We start from the raw sequence: 25825 nt of genomic DNA, 5'->3' as shown, positions 1-25825 counted from the left end.
TAAGACCATCATGGGTGCACAGATGGGCACGAGTACATTCACTATTTACACAACGTGGGCGCTGGGCGTGAAAATGACAACTGCGTCAGTCTGAAACTAGCAATGACAGTTGCGCTGTGCACCGGTTTGCGTCGCGGCGTTAGATAGACAGGAGCCCTGGACTGAGTAGTTTAAGTTTGCAAATGTTACTTTTGTTAATGTTTGTAATGTGTCAGATCATGGTGACGTATGTTGGTATGTTGTATAGTTTTAACAATGGGTATATTTTCAGCTGTATTTTACGTTTGGTTGCACGCGGGTAGACGGAGGGAGCGGAGAGAGAAACGTTTGATTTCGATGGTCGAGATCGGAAGCTAATTTCAATCGATTTCCAATATAGAATTGAAATCGTGACGCCCCTAAACGTTATTGTGATGTGTTCAAATGTAATCTTGTAAAATGTAGTTTTTAGTGAGAAACCTGAGGTGGATCATCAGGGATTAGTGATACATTTGCAAACAGTAATAAAGGAGTGGATGTTGAAGTACTTTTTACCATGGTATCGAGTTGAGTATTGAGAATTTACACTGGTATTGTATGAACAGAGATGAGGTTCTTACCCAGAGGGATGAAGTCAGAGCTAGACTTGAAGAGAGCCGAGGGCAGGAGCTGGAACTGAAACACAACACGAGCGTCTGAGTCACTTCAACGTTGGACAAACAGAGTTCTGAACAAACAGGCAGACAGACGCAGCAGATGAAGCTGCGGCAGCAGGTGCTGCTGGAACCTTCAGCATACAAATGAGGGCAGAATATACCTTCTGATCACACATCCATCTGGACACATGGAGGTTACAAATTACAGCTCCGGATCCAAAAGTAATGAGACTTCTGCATAATTCACATTTTCTCTGTCTCTATTAACCTCTCGTGTACCGTCACTCATTCTACATCTCTATTACACACCTATCCCTCCGATTCTCCTTCTTCTTCTTTTCATCTCTACATTTTTCTTTCTGGTTTATTTTCTCTACCTTCTCCTGAAAACCAAACTAATATTGAACACAAGAAAGTAATCACTACGGAGGACTCCAGTACCTCTTTGGTCTCGTCGGGGTCTGTGTGGTCCACTGTCAGTGAAAGGTCGTTCTGCAGGTATTTTAGCGCACTCAGCGGCTCCGACTGGGCTTTCTCCTCAAACCTGGCCAATCAAAACACACCGGTGGTGAACATCACGTGCACTCAGTGTGGGCTGTAGTCACACAGGATGAACACTAGATGGCAGCAAAGCAGAACTAATCACACAGCTCAGTAGTGAGGTTTCCTTCCCCCCCTCTCTTTGACTTTACATTACTGAGTCAAAAGGTCATAGACTTCCCCTGAAATGTTTATTTTTCGTCTGAGGCAACAGGTTGTAAATACACTGAATGTGAAAAACACCCTCCTGATATTGAGTTAACTTGCTTAATGTTCATCTTTTCTGTTCTTTCTGATCTTCTATTAGGATCTGTAAATATTATTAAGGGAACATATAATGACTTCTACTGGGATTAATCCAGTAGTGTCCCTAATATTTAAACATAACATTCACTAGTTTATTCTTGTCAACCTGGATAAACTCTGTGGAGGACGAAACCTGACAAAATAAATAATAATAAAAGAAATGAATAAATAAATAAATGACTCGATAAATATGTCATTAAATTCAACAATAAATAAATAAATGCATAAATAAATAGATGAACAAATAAATGCAAAAAGAAATAAATTCAAAAATTAATAAAAATATCTAAATTAATAAAAGGGAAAATTAAACATAAGAGTAAATAAATAAGGGAATTAATACAGAGATAAATACATATAGAGGCAAACTAAAACAGAAATATTAATTTCTTTATTTACATTTTATCAATTAATTAATGACATTTTGCATTTATTTTTGCATTTATGTTTTTATTATTATTGAATGACATATTTATTTATTTATAAATCGGGTCATTTATTTATTTATTCATTTATGTTTTATTATTTTTGCTACATTTAATGATATTTATGTATTTATCAAGTCCTTTATTTATTTATTCATTTATTTGTTTTTTTTAATTTATTTTTGCATTTATGTTTTTATTATTATTTTTGCTGCATTGAATGACTTATTTATTTATCTATCGAGTCATTTATTTATTTATTCATTAATTTATGTTTTATCATTTTTGCTACATTTAATGATATTTATTTATTTATTTATCAAGTCCTCTATTTAATTATTCTTTTTATTTTTATTTTGGCAGCTTCTGTCCTCATTAGAACTCTTCACTAAACAGGCTGAGGATGCAAGGCAACATGAGGCTGTAACTTCAAATCAGTCCATGCACCAACACTGTTTTAACCCTTTGAATGGTCCAGGCCAGCGCCTACATTGGTATCCCTAAAATCTGTACAACCTAAGCTAAAAGATTGTGCAAGTGAATAAACCATAATAATTTAGTTTTTAAAGGGTTAAATGATAAAAGACGACGATTAATCATTTAATGTGAATTGGTCACTCCGGGCCAACACTCCATCTGTTTACTAGCGTCAGTATTGACACTCCTACCAGTGCATGCATCGATAAAAGGCAGCCCGTGTGATGGAGTGGTGATGAAGTGGTGATGTAGCGGTGGCTGCTGTGCTGCTACAGACCTGTATTTCCTGATGAGGTATCTGCAGTGGCGCAGCAGGTACTCCTTGGAGGGCCGACACAATTTGAGGGACCAGAAGTCGTCCAGGCGCATCTTGGGAGAACAAGACTTCCCGGGGTTTCCACCAAACAAGTAATGCACCTGGAACAACGCAGGAAATACACACTTAGCCCCTATTTATAGCATTAGCTCCTAAAAGTTGTAAAACGCACTAATAGCTGAAATCCAGAGTTATTTTTAGGGCTGCAACTAATGATTATAACTAACAGGACAGAGCCAGGTGTGTGAATCAACAGCTCACGAGGAGACGTGCTAACTCGATGTTAGCATGAATACAATATTTGAAAAAGCTGAGCTGCAGCTCGCCTTCACAAAGTGTCCTGGAGTGTTACTATTTGAGTGTTTTTGTCATGAAATTATGTGTGATAGCGCACTAAATAAGAGTGTGAGTTAGTGTGTGTGTGTGTGTGTTACCTTGTGCATCTCATCATAGACCAGCTGGTGTGCGAAGCGTGGACACGGCTCCTCCTCCTGCAGAGCCTTGCTCGGGTTTTCTTTCACCGCCTGGTCGTTCTTATACACACACGACCTGAACACCAACACACACACACACACACACACACAGGGAAATGAAGGAGGAGGAAGCTGATTTACATTAGTGACTATAAACACTTCCTGAAACCGTCAAGGAAAAGCTCAACAGCTTTTTCACACGTCCACATGATGCTGCAGGTGTGTCATTGACTCATTTCACTGGACACGGAGTACAAGAACAGCTACTGAAAATCACCGTACTGGAACAGTGAGGGCTGCAGCCTGTTCTTTCACCAACACTCATCCAAACATGACGTGCACATACAGTACATGCACACATGTTGTTTTGCATGCGCGCTCTCGGTTATCTACTGTGGTGAAGATCTAGGCTACAAAGAGCTGCTGTGTGTGAAAGTATTTCCTGTTCTCTCTCTCTCTCTCCTCGTGGCTGCGGTAATGATCAGAGTGTTTGTGTGTGTTTGTGTGTGTGTGTGCGTGTGTTTGTGTTGATTCGTCATCCTCTCTCCTACCAGTTGTTGCGGGCGATGTCGTAGATCCAGAAAGAGTTGCGGACGTTCTCCTCGCGTTTGTCCTTGTCTTTGCTGAGGCCCGACAGGACGTGGATCTCGTTGAGCTCCGGGTCGATGGTGGCTCTCTGGGTGAAGCCCGTCATCGGCACTGTGGCGGCACAAACAAACAAACAAACAAACAAACGAACAAATGAGGATGAATAAACTCAGAAATAAAAAAAACATTTGCTCCTCCAGCAGCAGATCTGATTCAGCTGAGATAAGAACATGATGATGTTTAGAAGTTACTCAGCTCAGTAGTTCTTGTTAGCAGAGAGGAGGAAATCAGACGAGCGCCATTAATAATAAAAACTTCCTTCTCCCTTCCTTCAGTTTAAAAAAAGTAAAGAATAACACAGGAACACGGCGCCATGGCAACAAGGCCCGCCAGAGACGGAGAGTGAACAGCATGCAAATTCAACCCAGCGCGATGGACAAAATGCGACACACAGACCTGCTGCGGGTGGAGCACAGCACCAACAGAAACGACATGGGTGGCAAATCAGTTCATCAGGTGCATGTTAGGGCTCATGCTGCAATTATTTTGTCCAATACTGGTTGTATCGATGCGTTTCTATACAATTAAACTTGAGCCCTGTTTCCACAGCAGGAACTTTCCCCCCAGAATTAAGAACTTCTTCATTGGACCAGGGTCTAATTCAAGTTCTGGGGACATTTTATACAAATAAATAACTATCAAACACTCTACAGATGATTTACTGTGGAGACAGACGCTCTTAGTTTCATTTCATTCATTACATCCAATGCTCCGTCTGAATATATGCAGCAGTAAATATCGTCGCAGTGAGACAAAACATTTTTTCCCAGGGTGTCCAGCAGCCCTCGTCACGTCTTGATGCTTTTTCATACAGTGAGCGGACTAATTTGCCTAATCTTCACAGGTTGTACACCGTGGTGGAAACGCAGACAACAGCGGGCTGAAGGAACCTTTTGGTGGAAACCGGGCTTTAGTCAGTCAGGCTGCATTCACACCAGATCAGGCGGTGTGGTGAAAACGCATTTAGAATTAGTTACAAGAACAAGTTAGTGTGTTTGGGCTGCGGCTGCCACAGTAGCGGAAAAGTAGAAACAGAGTCAACTTTTGGAGAAACGCAACCTGACGTCACACTGCAGAGGCCGAGCACACATCGGCAATCCAAAGACGTTAACTGTCGCTTACCCGGACCTCCGCACAACCTGGCGGAGACCTGTGAGTTGTGATCTGTTTTTAAAGTCACGCACCTTTATGGTGGTCTGCGCTCTCCGAGTGCCATTCTAGTTGTGAAATAAACCCCTTCAGGGCGATGAGAGACCTCCGCCAGGTCTATTTTAAGACATTGACCCCTTACATAACGCAGGAAGAAAACATAGCTGAGCAAAAGTACTGCCAAGTCCGGCCTGCTGTGATTCATCAACAGTAATATTATGTTCAATGTAGAGGTAACTGAGGCTGTCACACTGTGCTGCCACTAGGTGGACACACACACACATAACATGTAATTAATAACAGTGATATCAACTAAATAATCGGACTGAAACTCCCAGCCGAGGGGTTCGAGGTCAGCACATGGCAGAGCGGCGCGGCGAGATGCTGCTGCGGCGCCGATCCACGGCACACATCAACATGTGAGACTGATTATGACACGCACACAGAGAGAGAGGAAGAAGAGAGAACTGTTTGTGCTTTCTGCTTCCTTCCTGCCAAGACACGTTCTGTTCTTTCTTGCTCCGTTTCACTAGCGCACCCGTTTGGATTTTTCAATTTCTCTCTCTCTCTCTCTCTCTCTCTCTCTCTCGTATTATCACTACAGACAGATTCTCTCTCTCTCTCTCTCTCTCTCTCTCTTCTCTCTCTCTCTCTCCGCCGCCGCCTGGCTCTGGCTAGGACAGAGGTGAGCGGTCAGCAGACAAGAGGTCTATTTATACTGGGATTGAGGTGGAGCTGAGATCACAGTCAATCTGTCTGTCCGGGGCAGGAAGTGTCTGACTGCTGCTGCTGCCGGAGCTTTTGAAGCAGAGATTCTCACACACAGAGGCAGAGAAGCCACACAGAGATGGAGGGAGCACATTGCCAGTGACTTGGTGTACACCATGTTTGCTGCTTTGGCATTTCCTCTCATTATATTACACTGCTCTGATAAGATACCAACGCACTAACCAAGCATGAAGGTTACAGGAAGTATTAGAGATGCAGATTAACGATAATCATCCGACTCATGATCGACCTTCCTTGCGTGTCAAGCACACTTCTGTTCCTTCCACCAATGTGCAGCGCGCCGCAGCACGCCTTAAGTATGTTTATACTATTACTACATTTAATAAAGTAAAAGATCTGTGCTTACCCATGCCCGAGTCCTTCTTGGTGCCGTCAGATATGATCTCTACGTGGTCTCCGTCCACATCGTAGCTGAAGAAATCATTGAGGTACGTCTTTGACCTCTGACCTCCAAACACGTACAGACAGCGGTTTCTCTGTTAGAGGGGAAGAGGTTCAGAAGACAAAGAGACAAGAAATGGAGACACACAGAAATAATGATTAGCACTCACGCTAACAGTATCTTTTTAATTTGATCCCAAAACGTATATATATATATAAATTATATACGACTCACAGTGTGGAAGAGCATGCAGTGGCCGATGCGGGACTGGACGTCTTCCGGCCCGGCGTTACACGAGTCTTCCCGCAGGAGGCTCCACGTTCCGGCCTGGCAGTGGTAGGCGTACAGGCCGCTGAACTGAGGCTCGGACGTCCGGCTGTCCTCCACAGTGCCGTTACACGTCAGGATCCGACCGCCGAACGTGTAGATCATGTGCTTCTCCGAGTCCATGCACATCTGGAGGAAGAAGACAAGAGACGAAGGAAACAGGAAGTGTGAGTGAAGTGAGTTTCTGATTCCCACCATATGTGCGGGAGGATTAGAGACGTCTCAATCACATCGGCCACATTGCAAATTTAAGCTTCTCATGGGATCTGATGGGAAATATTCAGCTGGTGTGTAAAAAGAAATAAAAGAGACCGATTCCAGCTACCTGGTGGTCAAACACCAGCTTCGGTCCTCCGTCAGCTGAGGTGTCCTCGCTGAGTAGCGTCCAGGTGTTAGCATCGATGTCGTAGCGGTAGAAGTCGCTCTTCAGAGACTTGCTGTTCCTGACGCTGGAGTCCAGGTAGCGGCCCAGCGTGTAGATCTGACGCCGCTGGGAGTCGATGCACATCTTGTGGCACGAGCGAGCGCTCGGACCGCTCTGATCGGTACACGGGAGGCAGACATGCACACATGTTAAACGGACATATTAGAGTCTTAAAGAGATAGCTAGTCTTGAGCAGTCAACGTTTAAAGAAGAGAACAAAAGGGCTGTACCGAATGTCATGTTTCTTTACATGGCACCAAATATGCCATCTGGCTTCCTTAACAAAATATAACAATAAAAACAATTGCATGCTCAAAACACTAGAACCATGAAAGGTCATTTCAATCCTATACAGAAATATATCTGGTATGTATTAAGTGTCTTTTGGACTAAATGTTCTGTGAGCCACTCACCTCTTTCTCCGTGTCTCTGGAGATGCAGGCCCACTGGTTCTCCTGAACACTGTAAGCCCAGAAGTCGGCCAGGTCCTGTGTGCCGTCCCAGCCCCCGAACAGGTAGACGGTCTCTGTGGGGGGACATTAAAACATTAAACCTCCTCTTTGTTATGTACATTCTGCTTTGGAAAGCACCGCCTGTCTGCAGCCGGCTAAACTCAAGCGTCCATCAGTAGAAAAACTCTACTCACACACTCCGTTAGCTGTGAATAATCACATTAAGGTTGTGCTTTCAGAAAGTATTTAAAACTCCCCAAGGTGAGCCGGAGTCAGTTTTTTTACAGACAAATTTGTCAACAAAGAGACGCGCGACATGCAAGATCCAGCTGGCAGCGTTTTTATGTAAACTCCTACATACTGTAGGTTAAAGACACACACTGCAAATCCTTTTACTCGCATACGCACATTTCAAAAGCTGAATGAAAACAGACCTGATGTGTAAGACAATAAGAGATTTTGGGAATGTAATGTTAGTCAAGCACTAATTAACATTTTAATATACAAATGTGACAAAAAGCTAACAATGACCATAACACAAGTGGAGGGATGATGGTGATCACTGACAAGTGCTGATTCCTTTCTGTAGGGATAGATGTGTTTTTGTATTGTTTCTAGACGTGTCGGTCGGGTCGGCGTCGACATAACTATTCTCTTAACACGCTCGGGAACTCCTCAGTGACGACGAAGTTGCAAAAGAGGACGTGGTGTAACGAGACATTTGATGTACTGTGATATACTACAGTACCTCTTTTGTGTCTCTTATTAATAAACCGGCTCGTCTCTGCTGTGAAAACATCGCTCAGGTCAAATACGGGCCGCTGCAGCTCGGGCACATGGGAGCCGTGTGAAGTTGTGATTGTATCAGAGACTTGTGTAGGAGGAAATAAAACTGTGCCATGACTGCTACGATTCCAAAACACAGAAGAATGGGCCAGAAAAAAAGAGTTGTGAAAGCCAGAAAGTACTCGATGAGTCACTGGTAATGATCAACAATAGGTCTTGGGAGGAGGATCAGTAAAATGTATTGCACTTTTAATCAGTTTAATATTGAAGTTTTTGTATGGATGTGTGCTGTCGTGTTTGAAAGGGTGTCTGGATCAAGCTCATCCTTGAGGATTCTGTGACCATACAGTATGTGTAGCTACTGAGGTAAAGCTGTAGCTTGTCTGAACTAACCGCTGCGTTCCTATTTCCGATTTCACACAATAATGTCACACAATAACACAAACTAACTAACTAACTGATCGATGCAGCGGTAGACCAGCACCTCCTTGTGTTCCTCGAGGTAAAATGTTCGTTTTTGAGAATGGAGTCTGGTCTGGTCTTGAAGGCCGCGATATAACTTCTTCAGTTCCCCGTCAGAAAGCTCGTTCTTCAGGGAACTGAAGAAGTTCTATCGCGGCCTTCAAGACCAGACCAGACTCCATTCTCAAAAACATTATTTCATCTCATTCACTCGCAGAACAAGGGAGTATACACTCACCGGCCACTTTATTAGGCACACCTGTTCAATTGCTTGTTAACACAAATAGCTAATCAGCCAATCACATGGCAGCAGCTCAATGCATTACGTCATCTAGACGTGGTGAAGACGACTTGCTGAAGTTCAAACCGAGCATCAGAATGGGGAAGAAAGGGGATTTAAGTGACTTTGAACGTGGCATGGTTGTTGGTACCAGACGGGCTGGTCTGAGTATTAAACTGCTGATCTACTGGGATTTTCACGCACAACCATCTCTAGGGTTTACAGAGAATGGTCCCAACAAGAGAACAGATCCAGTGAGCGGCAGTTGTGTGGACAAAAATGCCTTGTTGATGTCAGAGGTCAGAGGAGAATGGGCAGAGTGGTTGGAGATGATAGAAAGGCAACAGTAACTCAAATTACCACTCGTTACAACCAAGGTATGCAGAATACCATCTCTGAACGCACAACACGTCCAACCTTGAAGCAGATGAAGATCACCCGGTACTAGCAAGGTGTACCTAATAAAGTGGCCAGTGAGTGTATACATACAACCCCACTTCAAAAAATCAAAACCAACCCTTTCGGTTATTTCCAAACTTGGCACAGCTACAGTAACGTTGACTCAGCTAGTGCTATTATTATTATTATTGAATAGCTTAGCTTACTTTGGAAACTGCTCTTTGTTAAAAGGCTGAGTGAGCGTTTCCATTTAAAAATAAAAGGATCAGACCACAGACGGACCCGCCTTTAAGATCGGATCTGCAAGTTCAGAAGTTTCTGTATTACGGCCCTCACAATCAAAATGTAAAATAATTACTGCCACTGGAGGAAATGGGATCGGGACGAGACGGGACCGGTGACAAAGAAATCATTTGGGATCTCCTGCATCAACTTCTACTATCGACTACTGCGACCAAAACACACAGAGAGGTCAGTGTGTGTGCGGCCTGAGACACCGACCAGAGGGATGCAAGGCCTCCGACATGAGCTGCAGACACTGCATCACTCTTTCTCTCTCACACACACAATGCAGGCTTTTATTTCCAGATGACCAGCGGGGGAAAGTACGGCACCAACAACGATGTCGGCAGATATAGGAAATAAAACAATAGCTGTGTGTCTCTATCAAAACAAGTCGTGATTTATGTGTCCCTAGAAGAGAAATGCCCTCAGGGCTGTGTTCTTTTGGAAGAGGCGGAGGAGGAGGAGGAGGAGGGCTGGAGGAGGTGGAGGGGACTGGGAGGGAGGGTTAATTTCATTAAGCAGTAATAGAGTCTGTGTAGGAGGGTATGAGTCAGAGTGTCGGTTAAACAGCCAAGTCATAACACTGGCTGCGTGGGTCTCACCAGTCTGGACGTCAATCACCATTTGATGTCCTCCCCTCATCCCCGGCCTGTTGTCGTCGCCATCACCTGCAAAAGAGGAGAGGAAGGAGGGATGGTGTGTGAGCGTGGGAGATGGGAGATGGGAGATGACGCAGAGGAGAGATAGAGAGGGGGAGGGGGGTGGTGTAGAGTGGGTGGAGCAGAGGGGGCGTGGCTTTAGCAACAAGGCCATAAAGCTTTCACAGTGTGCTGAAATGTTTGACGGGAATATTTGAATAGATGGTCTCACTTGTCATGTCATCTCGGCTGATTTCTTGGGCGCTTGTACCTTTGTTGCACTTCGGGATGATCTGACTCCACCTGGGCTTGTACTCCTGCTGGCTGATATACTGGTTAAACAAACCGTCTGGCGAGGAGAGGAGAGGATCAGATATTAACTCAAGCAGAAACAGGCAGAAATTGAGGATCCAAAAGTCATCCATCAGGCGGAGTACGATACCTCTCACAGCTTTGTCTATGAGCTCCTCGCAGGCGTCAAAGTCTCCTTGCAGCACCAGCCGGTCGTGCAGGTGGGTGAGCATCGGGTGCTCCAGCGCTATCCGAGTCTTCTTCTGCAGGGACTCAAAGGCCTCTGTGTAGTTATGCTGTCGGAAGTGCTTGAGGCAAAGGCGGATGGCTTCCTGTTCTCTGTACTGCAAGGGGGACAATGAGAGAGGACACAGATATATAGACCAGTGATAGGCTCAAATCAGTCCACAAACACAACCCATAACTGTTAGCCACACATGCCTGGAGTGGGTCACTCAAAGGTGACAACAACAGTCCCATCTGAACCTGGGTGACACTAAAGCCCCTTTCCCACTGGACAATAACCCCACTAACATCTGGCTCTTGTCTTCAGTGGGAAAGGTTTCAATCAGCATTCATTCCCGGGAACTCTGCAGTAGTCGCCGGTATTTATCGACGCGTTTGTGACATTGGTCCAACGTAACACGCTAGAAAAAAACCCCAGAAATACATACTCGTCTACTGGCAATGGGAAAGGAGCCAATCGTGTATTTTTAGCGGGTTTTACTATGTTTAAAAAGAAATCTGTCTGTGTTGCTTTCATTTACAATCCCTGGTTTAGTTGTAAATAAGTTGGCAAATTCAATGTTTTCACACAGAATCTGTAGGTGTGATTGTATCCTTAGTTGTCCTGCTTACGACATACTTGTTGCAGAAGTTTACTTCTCCTGCCAGCTGATTTAATCCATCCAATTACAGATTGAAGGCCTGCCTAATCTGTAATCCACTCTTCCAGTTCCGAGCCCACGTCTCTCTAACCGCCAGGCTACCATCGGGTAACTCACCTTGCTGTACCAGTTAAGGCAGGGCTGCACCACGTCCGGATCTTCGATACCGTGCAGCTCGATGTACCAGATGCTGAAATTAAAACTAGGACCCCAAGACATCAGAGGCACTGAGAGACACGGAGAAAGAGAGGAAAACAAAGGTGTCAAAACACAGACATGTTCACCATGCATCTTTCTCCTAAGACCAACAGAAGCCACCAAAGACGCCTTAAAAAATAATAAATAAAAAATAAATATATATTTGGTTCAGTCGAATTAATTGTGCCCCGATAGTGCAGCCTATTATTAATAAGAATAACATATACCATATATCTCCCACGAATATAAAGCCGTTTAATTCCCGTTTATTGTGTTGTGTTGTTTCCGTTTTGACGATTGTGTTCTTGTGAATGTTTCTTGTTCTCGGGTCTCTCTTGGAAAAGAGATTGTTGATCTCAATGAGACTGCCTCATTAAATAAAGATTAAATAAATTAGAAGTGACTAAAACAGCGACATCGTGACAGATGCATGATCAGCAGCACCACGAGCAGCACTACACATCAGAGAAAGTGAGACTACGACAGCTCAGGGGACATTTTATTCTGCTCTCTTCCATCATATCTATTACTCCATACGGGCAAACATACACGGAAAAGACCCAATATGTTCAACCACCTAAAAGCTGGAAAGCAACGCACACGAAGATGATAGAAATAAGATGATTGCGGCCTACTTCCTTACACCATAACCGGCTTTATAAAGGTTTTTGTACAGGAGGTTTTTAATTGAGAAGACTACTACTGGGGCTACTACTGGGGCTACTACTGGGTCTACTGCTGGGTGTATTGGGCTCAATAACCTGGCTTTGTCATTACTTACTGTTGACGTATTGTCTTGTATTGATTAGTTTCATATTGTGTTAACTGATTAGGAGGGCACTCCATTCAATATTTGTCGTGTCCATTGACGGGGGGGTTTTCTGAATTAACCTTGCAGTGACATATTGTGAAGGGCCTCCTAAACATCCGTAGACCTAAAGTCAGATTAAGGTGCTTCTGGAAACCACAGACTTCTTGATAAAACCACATCAGCTCTCACCTATTTTGACAAATCTGCAGGGAAACATCTGCTCATCGATCTTGTGCTTTAAGGTGAACGTTTCCTTGTTGTAGTCATTCTTAAGGCCACTGGAAGAGAAAAGAATGGAGAAGAGATGATTCAGCTGATTCACAAATTACATTACTGAGGTTGAGATGCCGACTGCCTCCGTATGCTGGTGCATTTTGGAGACTCGTCCAAATCTGGCAATTAACCAAACGTTATCTGGCAGTTTGGCAGCCGGCAGCTCTGATCTGTCCTCTTCTTTAACTAACAGGCAGTCTGGTGATGGAGGGAAACTGGACCATTAACTGGATTTTGTGGTGCTGATTGCGCTGTTTCAGTTTGTGCACATGCTCTTCCAGGAATTTAATTAAAATTCAACCAATTCTGGCTTAAGATTGCAATTTTGCCCAAAGATTTTTGTACAAAACTGTGAACTTGGAAGAAGGCTTGCACATTTTGCTCATCACTACCAAGATATAAACCAAATCACGACTAGGGATGCACCGATCCAACTCTCTCCTGCAGATTACGACACTTTAAAAGGTTACTTATTTCAACCTGGACCCTATTTTCCCATGTGTTTGGGTCTAAGGCCCTGTTCAGACCTGGTATTAACATACGTCCTCAGTGATCAGATAACTAGTGGACAGCTTTAAGTACGTCTGTTCACACCTGGTATTAGAAAGCGTCTCCACATGCGTCTCCAGTGACCACTTGTGATCCGATCTCTCTTCCCCGCTCTATATGCAAATGAACACGCAGTAAACACTCAGCTAATACAGCAGACGTTGTGACGTAATACTACAGGAATGTCAGTAGTAATATCCTACGTATTCCTGGATTCTGGTACATTTTATTAACATCAAAATAAAAGGTTATTGTACCGGCGGTCCCCGGGGACCTCCACGCCACCGGACTCCGTGCTTTTGCCAGAAAACAGCGGTACAGAGCTCCAGAGAGCCGGGGAGGACAGAGAACAGGCGGGCGGTGTTAGCAGGTGTTAGCTCTGCGCAAAAACACCGACACATCTCCGACAGTATGATAATAATGCAGCCTATAAACAAGATATATTTGAATAAAATACAGTTGTACCGACAGGATACAGTAGAGCAAAGAGGCCGTTTCCATGCTGACAAGCGCCCGTGTCTGCCTGTTTATTCACCTGAGGGGCGCGATGATCCCAGCAGGACATCAGATGAGTAGGCGGTCCTTAATGTGGCCCCGGACACATTCACTACACACTGCTAACAGAATGAGGTCATATGTGGCCCAGACCACCTCTGAATGTGGTCTGAAAGATCCGATCTCAATGCATCCTAAATGCGTCCTGAGTGTGTTCACACTTGTACTTAAAGCTGTCCACTTGTGATCCGATCACTGAGGACGCATGTTTATACCAGGTCTGAACAGGACCTATGTGACTAATGGGGACAACAATTTCAGAAACTGGTTCCAGTATTGAGGGCGTGTATTGAACGCTGCAACCAGCAGCTGCAAAACGAGCTGCGAGGGCAGTGAGCAGCGTCAAATGTAACGTTACGTCCCACTAAAAGTTCATCGACAGGCTCAGATTGTTGTTGTTCACATTGCTCAGATTAGAAAAATACCAAAGTTAGTAATATTTTGCACTAGGGATAGCTGTGTTGCTGATGGCCCACCACGAAAATATAGAATTTTTAAAGTACTTTATTGCCCCCAATCTGTCACCCCCAACAAGCTTCAAACAATCCCAGTTTCTCTCACAAGATAACAAACTGTAATTTCACACTGGAATAATAATCACACAGGACTGGCATAAAGCAGCGGCATCTCACCTGGACAAAAGCTCGGTCATGTTCTCTTCACTCATCCCACCAAACACTTTAAACTTCTTCAGGTTGCACACGTGAGTCTTCTCATACTTCCCAAAGGTGATGCTCTGAACAATCGCCGGCCTTTCCAACTTCAAGATTAAAAACTGGAGAAAAAGGAGAGAGGAGAGTAGACGTGAGATCGACTGAAGGCAAAGAGCAGAGTTATGATGCTATTAAGTGAGCGGAGGACTGCAGGAAACTGCCGCTTCTTATGGCAGGCCAGCCGCTGTGAAGAAGATCTGCTCATTATCTAAATTACTACAGCAGGAGGGTCAATCTACTGCGTCAGGTAAGTGGCGTTACATACAATCTATGAGCCACATCCACACGCCACCGGAGCTCTAACAAGCCGGGACAGCTAATGACGGATCACCAGTGGCCATTAGGCCGGAGCATTGATTCAATGTGCCACTGGAAAGCATTTAACAAACCTCAATGTTTTCATTAAAGACACACATATTCTATCAATCCATATCCTGAGCCTTTAGCAATATTAATCTGGGATGGAACACTGATATCATTCATGAGTGCTTCCACATGAATTTCACCGTCAACCTTTATAATCAATAGAAAATGAAAGCAGTTCTACCGCCTTCCCAAACTCCAGTCAGGCATTGATCTGGTCCTTTCGCCCCAGTTTGTCATGAGTCAATATGTGTTAGTACAGCCTGATCCTCCAGTCGAGCTCCCGTTATGACTCATATGTTCAACACATCATTTTATAGTTGCCTTGCCTGTAATTTTGGCACACACTTTGGTTTAATTGGTTAGTGGAGGAGGGAACAAACTATTGCATCCATTTGATTTCTGTGTTGTAATGCTTTGATACGCAGAACGCGAGCCAACAGTGGGAGTTCCCATGTGAACAATGAGATATAAACGAGCTGTTTTCACAGATTATGACTGTATTTGTGTGAACATGTTCTTTCCTAGATGTCCCGCCTCAGTGTTTTCCCAATTTGGACACTGATTTAAAGACCCAAGTCCTGTCTCTGAGTGACGTCTACAGTCTCTTTGGGCCTGGACATCATAGGGAAAGAAACATCTGAATGAGTCAAGATTAGACAACAATTAGAGCTACAACAAAGTATTCATTCATGTGTGTGTGTTTTATTAAATCAGTGTATTGTTTGGTCTGTGAAATGTCCAAAAACAGTGAAACAACGTCCCATCAGAGTTTCCAAAACCCCCGAAGTGACGTCTTCAAACTACTAATTTTGGACAACCAACAATCCAAAACACAAAGATGTCATGAAGACAAAGGAAATGCAGCCAATTCTTACAACTGAGGAGCTGGAACTAAAAGGAATGTCCAGAATTTCTGCTTGAAAAAATGACTCAAAGGATTTAATTTATTAGCCATTATTATCATTCACTCCGCTGAGAAGGTGATCGGATGCAATCTGCCGTCCCCCCAGGACCCTGTACGTCTCCAGGACCCTGTACGTCTCCAGGACCCTCTACGTCTCCAGGACCCTGTACGTCTCCAGGACCCTGAGGAGGGCAGGAAAGATTGGAGCCGACCCCTCCCACTCTGGACACAAACTCTTTGAATCCCTCCCTTCTGCAGGCTGCGGTCCATCAGGACCAAAAGCTTCATGCCACAAAAACACATTCTTCCCATCAACTACTGGCCTCATCAACGAAGCCAGGAACCTCCACTGACATGGACCCTTAACCCTGTTTTAGTCTTACTGTTTTGAGTCTTTTGTTTTTAACTCAAGTGTTGTCTCACGTGAGGCAGTAGTTTCTCTTTGTTACAAATAAAAGAAGAAAATAATCAAACGTGATTAAGTACTGTATGGTTATTTAAAACCACTTCTTTGTTGAATTACAGAACAATCTATTGTGATATACAGTACATAGAAGTTTTGGCCACCCCTACAATCATACTGTATATTTGTTTTTGCCCTACAAACGCAAAAGTCTGTCACTGAGTGAGCGACTGAGTGATGAAGTTGCAGGATTGGTTGGTCGACTGTTGGAGTTTCCTGATTGGCCGTTGCTCTTTCAAAAAATGAAAAGGTGGAGAACAGTTCTGTGTTTAAGTTTCCTGGGGAGCGTGTCAGCGGTTCAATGTATCATTACATAGTGCTGTTGTTGTACATGTGCTATTGTTTATGTTCGTTTAAGTTACGTTACGTTGTGCTTTGTATTGTGTTACCGTGCATTCACACCAAGCGCAAAGGACATTTTTGCCTTGATTTCCTCCATCAGCCATGGAAGAAATAACCACTGTTGCTGCTTTGTACATGTTGTGGAAGTCCCAGATGTGTCAGAAAACCAAACGGCGTTGTGTTTGGGTTCATAACGTCACCCGGCGGCGAGCTGTATTCACATACTGTATCTGTATCTTGCAAGCGACACGTCTCTACTGCAGTATGAACCAAAAATAAACAGACCATGCTGTGATTCAATTGCAATAAACGGATCAAAATGATGCCGAAATAACAACATAATGATGTTGATTTGTAAAAAGACCAAATTCATACTTTGTCATGTCTGTCCACAAGACGCCAAGCAAACAACTTTTAAAATGCTTGTTTTCTGAACGGAGTTCAGATCGATCAATGCCAGGCTATGCTAACATTGTAGCTGCTCCATTAACACTCCATCTAGGAATAAATACGGCAGCAACAACGTCAGTGATGACAGCGGGAATATCTCAACGCTGATAAACTTTTGCGACATATGTATATATTGTTATACACCACTTATATGATGAATGCTTTTGATACACATGTATTAATAAAAAACTGAAATACTTTTAACCTTGCATACTGTATGTCATGCTAATACATTTTCACCTTGTATAAAATGTATAATATACTGACTAGTAAATGTTACCATTTACGATTACTGAATGTCATTTGCTTCATCATAAGTCGTCTTTCAATCAAACATAAGTGGAAAAAACTGTTCGTAACATTATAGACATGACCACTGACTATTTGTGTAACAATTTAGCCACAAATTCACATACTGTGAATCCAGATTTTCGGTTTTGACCGAGTCTTGTTTGCTTATGTTCTACCACCCAGCTGCTTTACTTTACATAAATACTGTGAGAGTTTTTGAGACTAGTGTGCTCAACCTGACTGGTGAGTGGTTAACCATTGTTTTGAAATACTTCGTTTCCTCTTACCATACAACACAAACTTTCACATTTAACCTCAAAGTCTGCCTGCCGCAGCTGCTGCTGCTGCAGTCGGTCAATGAGTTCAAGAGACACAATGAGAAAGAGCTTTTTTTCCTTGTTTGAAGAATGCGGACTCTTCAAACCTGCGTACTGCTCTCAAAGCGCATAGCAGAGAAAGCCTCTCTACCAGTTAGGGCCATTTCATCATCAAATCTTAGCCATGTTAATGAACCATTCATTAATTGAAACTGACTTTTCCCCCAGCACACTGCCAGTAGATAAACTGCCTACTACAACAAAATTGTAATTAATGTAATTAAATAATGTCTTCACTCAAAACTGCTGATCCTCTTACATCATCAACGTAAACGTCACATTGGCCCGAGCTGTACTTATCTCACTTAAAACAACTTTTAGCCCGTCTGCAGCATGGGCTCTGATCATAGTTGCTATACAGTCTGAATCAGCAGCCCACGACAACTCAAATCAACAACTCAAATCTGACACAGTTCCACAAATGTGTGAGGTCAACTGGCGCCGACTTGGTTTCTGTTGATCAAATGAGAACTTAAAGAGGACCTATTATGCTTTTGTACTTATTCCTGTTCCTTTAGTGTGTTATATAGTTTTTTGTGCATGTAAAAGGTCTGCAAGGTTACAAAGTTTACGCCAAAGGGAATTACTCTCCCCCACAGAAACACTGTTCCTGAACTGCCTGAAACACCTCGCTTGAAGTCCTGCCTTTCCTGTTCTTTTGTAACGTGGTGATGTCACCAAGACGCCGACTGTCATTAACTTAACGGCCACAGGTGTCACTGTTAACAGGTCATTTCTGATTCCTACATGGAGTCCCTTTAAAGCATGGGGGATGTGGGAACTGGCAGCGACTAAAAGAATGGTGTTAAATTATATATCATACACCCACAGTATAAACTAACAAGCCTTCCTGATGTCAAGCTCCAGGGAAGTCAAGTGAAGAGACGGTTTGTGTAGACAGCAGCAGACCTACCTGTGGAGGATAGTTGCTCTCAGAAGACCACCTGGAAGACTGATCATTAGGTTTGTCCACCAAGATATTCCTAAAAAAAAAACACCCACAGAGAAAGGAAGAGTTTATTTATCCCTGTGGAACATCACAGCTGCAAAATACTGCAGACAATACTCCATCAAAGTTATGATACAGGAATCACAAGTGTAGAGCAGAATAACATGTTGCTGTAAAGGAATCATATCACTACTTATTATGTAATCCAGCTAGATTGTGCTAACAGCAGCAGGTGCAGCGAGTCAATTATTACAGTGACGTTAGTGTAAGCTTAATTGCTGTCTTGTAATTGCTTTTCCCCATGTTGTCCATGTATCTGTTTTATGTTTTTTATTTTTTCCCACTCCCAATGTTGTTTGAAGTCTTTATAGATATTTAAATCAATATCCTCCTCACAAACACTAACCATAAACTTCCATGCAACACACACTTGTCTTTTTTGATATATTTTATTGTTATTGTTGTTATTATATATATCTTGTCCTAATTGTTTGTTATCACTATTATGTAGTCATATTATTTCTTTATATTAATCTTGTTCTAATTGTGTGTTATCACTAGTCATTATTTCTTTATATATATATATATATATATCTTGTTTTAATTGTTTGTTATCACTATTATGTAGTTATATTATTTCTTTATATTTATATCTTGTCCTAATTGTTTGTTATCACTAGTCATTATTTCATTATTTCTTTATATATATATATATATATATATATATATATATATATCTTGTTTTAATTGTTTGTTATCACTATTATGTAGTCATATTATTTATTTATATTAATCTTTTCTCTAGGTGGAGGCTTCTGATCAACCCAGTGTTTTTTTTTTGCCTCTTCCTGCACTGTATATTATTCATTTTTGTTTTTGTTATGTTGTGTAGTCTTAAATTGTGCAAAAAAAAAAAAAAAAATTATTATTATTATTATTATTATTAATATTATTTGATATATTTACTGTATTGTTATTGTTATTATATATATATATTGTCCTAATTGTTTGTTATCACTATTATGTAGTCATATTATTTCTTTATATATATATATATATATACATATATATATATATCTTGTCTCTAGGTGGAGGCTTCAGATCAGCCCAGTGGGTTTTTTGCCTCTTCCTGAACTGTATATTATTGATTTATTGTTTGTGTTATGTTGTTGTATATTATGATTTATTGTTTGTGTTATGTTGTTGTATATTATGATTTATTGTTTGTGTTATGTTGTTGTATATTATGATTTATTGTTTGTGTTATGTTGTTGTATATTATGATTTATTGTTTGTGTTATGTTGTTGTATATTATGATTTATTGTTTGTGTTATGTTGTTGTATATTATGATTTATTGTTTGTGTTATGTTGTTGTATATTATGATTTATTTATTTAGTTGTGTTGTGTTGTGTTATGTTGTGTAATGTTGTGTTATGTTGTGTTATGTTGTGTTGTGTTGTGTTGTGTTATGTTGTGTTGTGTTATGTTGTGTTGTGTTATGTTGTGTTATGTTGTGTTATGTTGTGTTGTGTTATGTTGTGTTATGTAGTGTTATGTTGTGTTATGTTGTGTAATGTTGTGTTATGTTGTGTTGTGTTATGTTGTGTTATGTTGTGTTATGTTGTGTAATGTTGTGTTATGTTGTGTAATGTTGTGTTATGTTGTGTTGTGTTGTGTAATGTAGTGTTATGTTGTGTTATGTTATGTTGTGTTATGTTATGTTGTGTTGTGTTATGTTGTGTAATGTTGTGTTGTGTTATGTTGTGTTGTGTTATGTTGTGTAATGTTGTGTTATGTTGTGTAATGTTGTGTTATGTTGTGTTGTGTTATGTTGTGTTATGTTGTGTTATGTTGTGTAATGTTGTGTTATGTTGTGTAATGTTGTGTTATGTTGTGTTGTGTTGTGTAATGTAGTGTTATGTTGTGTTATGTTATGTTGTGTTATGTTATGTTGTGTTGTGTTGTGTTATGTAATGTTGTGGTGTTATGTTGTGTTGTGTTATGTAGTGTTATGTTGTGTTATGTTGTGTTATGTAGTGTTATGTTGTGTAATGTTGTGTTGTGTTGTGTTATGTTATGTTGTGTAATGTTGTGTTATGTTGTGTTGTGTTATGTAATGTTGTGGTGTTATGTTGTGTTGTGTTATGTAGTGTTATGTTGTGTTGTGTAATGTAGTGTTATGTTGTGTTATGTTGTGTTATGTTATGTTATGTTATGTTGTGTTATGTTATGTTATGTTATGTTATGTTGTGTTATGTTATGTTATGTTATGTTGTGTTGTGTAGTCTTAAATTGTGCAAAACATAAATAAATAAACCAAACAGCTAGCTAACATTAGCCTGTAGCTAGCCTGTATCTAGTCTGAATGCTCTTAAAGCGACTTCACTAGTAGATTCTAACATTTAGAGAGTGTATTAATGTGTATAATATCATCTATAAAGTGTTGACGTGTTGTTTAATGAAGTATCCGGTAGATATTGTTGTTAAAGCAGGTTGGATAGCAGCTAGCAGCTAGCTGATGCTAGCTGCCTCCTTTAGCTCTGGAGCTAACAGGGGACGCTCGTTTTTCACCTAGCTGCGTGCCGGACAGCATTATTACTGAATCAAACTCTAAAATACGGTCATGTTTTGACAACTTATTGTACTTAATTTGTTGATTTAATGACAGTAAGAAGTAATGAAGGTTGCTGACAAAAAAAAGCTCTTCTCAAGAGAATAACATATAAATTGACGTAAACAAAGCAGCTAAACAGGAGGGGCGGTGCACCAGAGACACACTCTAATGTATTAAACGTACCTATATGACACTAGTGGGTTACTACAAGTTCAAATAAATATCTAAATAAACAATAATAATGATGAATAAATATCTAAATAAATAACAATAATAATAATAAATACATATCTAAATAAATAATACTAATAATATATTAATAATAATAAATTAATAATAAATACGTATCTAAATAAATCATATAATTATAAATAAATATCTAAATAAATAATAATAAATAATAAATTGATAATAATAAATGAATAATAAATAAATATCTAAATAAATAATAATAATAAATTAATAATAAATACATATCTAAATAAATAATTATAATAATAATAATAATAAATAAATATCTAAATGCTGTTTTAACGAACATACAACATCACAAAAGCTTCACTGGCATTAGCAAACATCCCCGCCGGGCGACAGCGGTGTAAACATCGAGCGCTCCTAACAGCTAACAGCGCTAACGGCTCGCAGAGCGGAGCTACCAGGCCGGTCTGTCTGTCGGTCTGTTGGTGCATTTAAAACATTAAAAACACCACTTCAGACCCGCAGAACCAGATGCATGCTGCGGGGGGAACTAACGCGTTGCTGTACTCACTCTGGTAGATAGGTGGAGGAGTAGGAGCTCCATTTAAAGACGCTGAACGTCAAGACTCTGCTCTCTGGAACCACCGCCATCTTCATGCAGAAAATAACAAGCAGAGGGAGAAGAGCGGTGACGTCACTTAAAGACACAGTACACCCTGCTCTGCGTGTATAAAGCAGCGGTTTACGGGAAAAGAGTCATCACTTTACGAAACAAAGAGTCGTAATATTACGAGAACAAAGTCAGAACTTTACGAAACAAAGAGTCGTAATATTACGAGAATAAAGTCAGAACTTTACGAGAATAAAGTCATAACTTTACGGGAATAAAGTCGTGGGTTTACGAGAACAAAGTCATAACTTTACGAGAAAAGAGTCATAACTTTACGAAACAAAGAGTCGTAATATTACGAGAACAAAGTCAGAACTTTACGAGAACAAAAGTCGTATTATAATGAGAATAAAGTCATATTATTACGAGAATAAAGTCATAACTTTACGAGACAAAAAGTCGTAATATTACGAGAATAAAGTCATAACTTTACGAGAACAAAGTCGTAATATTACGAGAATAAAGTCATAATAATACGAGAAAAAAAGTCGTAATATTACGAGAATAAAGTCATAACTTTACAAGAACAAAGTCGTAATATTACGAGAATAAAGTCATAACTTTACGAGAAAAAAATCGTAATATTTCGAGAACAAAGTCATAACTTTACGAGAAAAAGTCGTATTATAATGAGAATAAAGTCATAACTTTACGAGAAAAAAAGTCGTAATATTACGGCAATGAAGTCATAACTTTACATTTTCATTTTTATTTATCATTGTTGTAGGTCTATGGTACGACGGTACGACGGAGTATTAGGGCCACATTGAGGGGGGAAAAAATCTGAGATTTTGAGAATAAAGTCATAATGTTAGTATATATATGTATAGTAGTATAGTAGTAGTAATTTCACGTGTTATTTTCTTTTTTTCTCATAAAGTTATGACTTTATTCTCGTAATATTACGACTTTTTTCTCATAAAGTTATGATGATGATTATCCAAAATGGAGTCCAATAGACTGCAGACCATGGATGTAGAAGAGGTTGTGTCCTGTGTGTTAGTATATAGCCTGCAACTCCATTAAATTCTGTTGATGATGCTACTGGCACTACTAGTTACTGGCCAATAGCCGGTTGTTTGGGAACAGAGATGTTAATACATCCACAGGACCACGAGGCCTATTCGTTTTATCGGTACACAAACTGCCACACCGTGAACCCGGAGCTTCACGGTGTGGGTACATAGGATTTTACTAACTGTGCTATTAACAATGTGTATGAGGTTTGTTGTGTCTACAGACCCGACCCTACTGTGCTCCCGTCCTGTGACATTTGGTTTTCACCTCAGGGGGATTAATCAAGTGTCCTATCATGTCCTGTCAAGCCCTGTCTTGCCTTGTTTCGTTGTTTCTCGTCCTATCGTGTCCTATTGTGTCCTATTGTATCCTGTCCTATCAAGCCCTGACTTGTCTGGTCCTATATCTTGCCTTGTCTTGCTGTGTCTTGTATTGACATGTCCTAACGTTGATTAATAGATGAAACAAAAGACAGCCCGACTCCTGTGGTCCGTCCGTCTTTTTAAAAAGAAGCAACCTCTCTGGGTGATCTCAGTGTTTCACTACATGTCCTGATCGCTTACAGGCTGGATGAATCATCTGATGAGTAATGTGAACGCAGCTTCATTCCAGTTAACTGGACCTCTGTTACCGAAACTCCTTCTCCCCCCCCGTCCCCCAGTATGTGAATGTTAGGAGTTTTTTTGTTTCCTATATTTTCCTTTATCTGGGATCACGTCACAGCAGCACTTCACAGTCATCTTTGCTTTACTTTTACAGAATGATCCATCTTTTCAGCTTTTTACAATGTAAATATAGATATTTTTTTCATTTCAGATAAAGAGAAATATATAAATACATAAATAAATACATTTTCCACTTCAACTTTAGTTTCCTGAAGCCTCGTGAAGAAGGAGATTCTTTACATTTAATTCCCTCACATTTTATTTGACATCAGACGTCATAAAGTCTAATACAAACTGTACATTTCATTGTTTATTTTTTATATTTAAGAGCAAAAGTAACCAAATATTAAGCTTTAAATTACTCATTATAGTCTTCCGTGTTGTCATTTGCTGATTTATTTAAACTTGTAAATGAACTCCTTACGTATAATGATGGTCCGGCAACAGAATGCATTTTGTTGTGGAACTGACAGCAAGTGAAGATAATAAATGAAGTAATGTAATTAAATAGTTATTATCAGATACAAGACATTTACCAGCTATTTAATATTTATTTAACATCATAAATAAAATCGAAAAAGAAAAAAGAAAATTCTCGTCCAACAGTAGTTGACGCAATCTCTTGTGATTAAAACAGCTAAATGAACCTTGTGGTGAGATTGTTTCATCAATTTTTAAATTAAATTGTGGTCTGAAAACATGTGGTGGGTCATTTCTGTCATATTTGACATTTAGTAGACAAGATTAATTAAAAAGCTGCATTTGGAAACTTTGAGCAAATATGATTTAAAAAGAAAAAGGTTATTTTTACAAACTCACTTTATCCTGATCAAATATGAATCAATATTCTGTTACTGTAACGCTTATTTCTCGCCTCAGATGTTGTCAGAAACATATTTTCGTGCACCGTTTAGCTGTAAACTTATTCACATGTTGGTGTGTGTATTCTCTGTCAACTTATTCCTATTTAGTCATTAGTCGCTCCAAACTTACACTAAATTTTGGTGAGGAAAAAACTGTCATGTCCATTTTAAAAGGGGTCCCTTGACCTCTGACCTCCAGATGTGTGAATGTAAATGGGTTCTATGGGTACCCACGAGTCTCCCCTTTACAGACATGCCCACTTTATGATAATCACATGCAGTTTGGGGCAAGTCATAGTCAAGTCAGCACACTGACACACTGACAGCTGTTGTTGCCTGTTGGGCTGCAGTTTGCCATGTTATGATTGGAGCATATTGTTTTATGCTAAATGCAGTACCTGTGAGGGTTTCTGGACAATATCTGTCATTGTTTTGTGTTAATTGATTTACAATAATAAATATATACATACATTTGAATAAAGCAGCATATTTGTCCACTCCCATGTTGATAAGAGGACTGAACACTTGACACCCTTTAAGGTTCATTTTGAACAGATAAAAAATTTAAAATTAGTTTGCGATTAGTCACGATTAAATATTTGAATCGATTGACGGCCCTGAAGATGAGTCAGATCAGAAAGTTGGCAGCACAAAGAGGAGCCACCTTTAGTTGCCGGTGTCTCTCGGTCAGAGCAGCAGATAGCAGGAGGAGGTGTCTTTTGTTGGTGAGGGTTGTAATCCGCTCTAATTCAAACCACAGGGGGTCGGCGAGCCGCCGAGACCCCCGGACCTCTGGTATGTTCACACGGTCCCGACTGCCAGCGACACCCTCTGCCACTCCGAGGACAAAACCAAGTCAAAAATATGGAGAGTTTATGAATTTCATTGCATTATTTTCTGTATTTTTTGTGTGGTGACAGCTTAAATAAATGCCTTGTATTAATCATTATGTGTGAAGTAATACAATATTTCTCTTATTTCAGGCATTTTCTAGAAATTATTGTAAATAACCTAATGATTTTTATTGCAAAGCATCAAGCAACTAGTGAAAATATAGTTCTGGGATATTAACAATAAAGGAAATGACTTGTTAAAATAGAGATCTGCAGTGCAGACAGGTGTGGAAGGAGGCACAATAACAGCATGTTCCTTCCCAGCATGCTTCAGCCTTTCATATCATCGT

General features: G+C 40.6%; 1 protein-coding gene across 3 annotated transcripts in view; it reads right to left on the bottom strand.

Moving 5' to 3' along the window:
- Window positions 1–22119, bottom strand: part of mkln1 (muskelin 1, intracellular mediator containing kelch motifs) — a 28007-nt gene extending 5888 nt beyond the window's left edge. For all 3 annotated transcript variants that reach the window (XR_012592665.1, XR_012592666.1, XM_074625603.1), the window contains exons 1-17: window positions 21999–22119; window positions 18577–18646; window positions 14390–14532; window positions 12570–12658; window positions 11489–11598; window positions 10636–10828; window positions 10426–10542; window positions 10158–10223; window positions 7305–7417; window positions 6793–7005; window positions 6375–6596; window positions 6105–6234; window positions 3724–3871; window positions 3134–3248; window positions 2661–2800; window positions 1077–1179; window positions 600–654 (exon numbers count right to left, since the gene is read on the bottom strand). Coding sequence is in view for 1 of the 3 variants with exons in the window: in XM_074625603.1 (XP_074481704.1) it covers window positions 600–654; window positions 1077–1179; window positions 2661–2800; window positions 3134–3248; window positions 3724–3871; window positions 6105–6234; window positions 6375–6596; window positions 6793–7005; window positions 7305–7417; window positions 10158–10223; window positions 10426–10542; window positions 10636–10828; window positions 11489–11598; window positions 12570–12658; window positions 14390–14532; window positions 18577–18646; window positions 21999–22084 (2113 nt within the window). In the remaining 2 variants the exon portion in view is untranslated. The remainder of the gene's footprint in view (window positions 1–599; window positions 655–1076; window positions 1180–2660; window positions 2801–3133; window positions 3249–3723; window positions 3872–6104; window positions 6235–6374; window positions 6597–6792; window positions 7006–7304; window positions 7418–10157; window positions 10224–10425; window positions 10543–10635; window positions 10829–11488; window positions 11599–12569; window positions 12659–14389; window positions 14533–18576; window positions 18647–21998) is intronic.
- Window positions 22120–25825: the final 3706 nt, after the last annotated feature.

The sequence above is a fragment of the Sebastes fasciatus genome, chromosome 23 (genome assembly GCF_043250625.1).
Source record: "Sebastes fasciatus isolate fSebFas1 chromosome 23, fSebFas1.pri, whole genome shotgun sequence".
Classification (NCBI taxonomy): Eukaryota; Metazoa; Chordata; class Actinopteri; order Perciformes; family Sebastidae; genus Sebastes; species Sebastes fasciatus.
The sequence above is the reverse complement of the archived record's forward strand: the minus strand, read 5'-3'. Positions and strand labels throughout refer to the sequence as shown.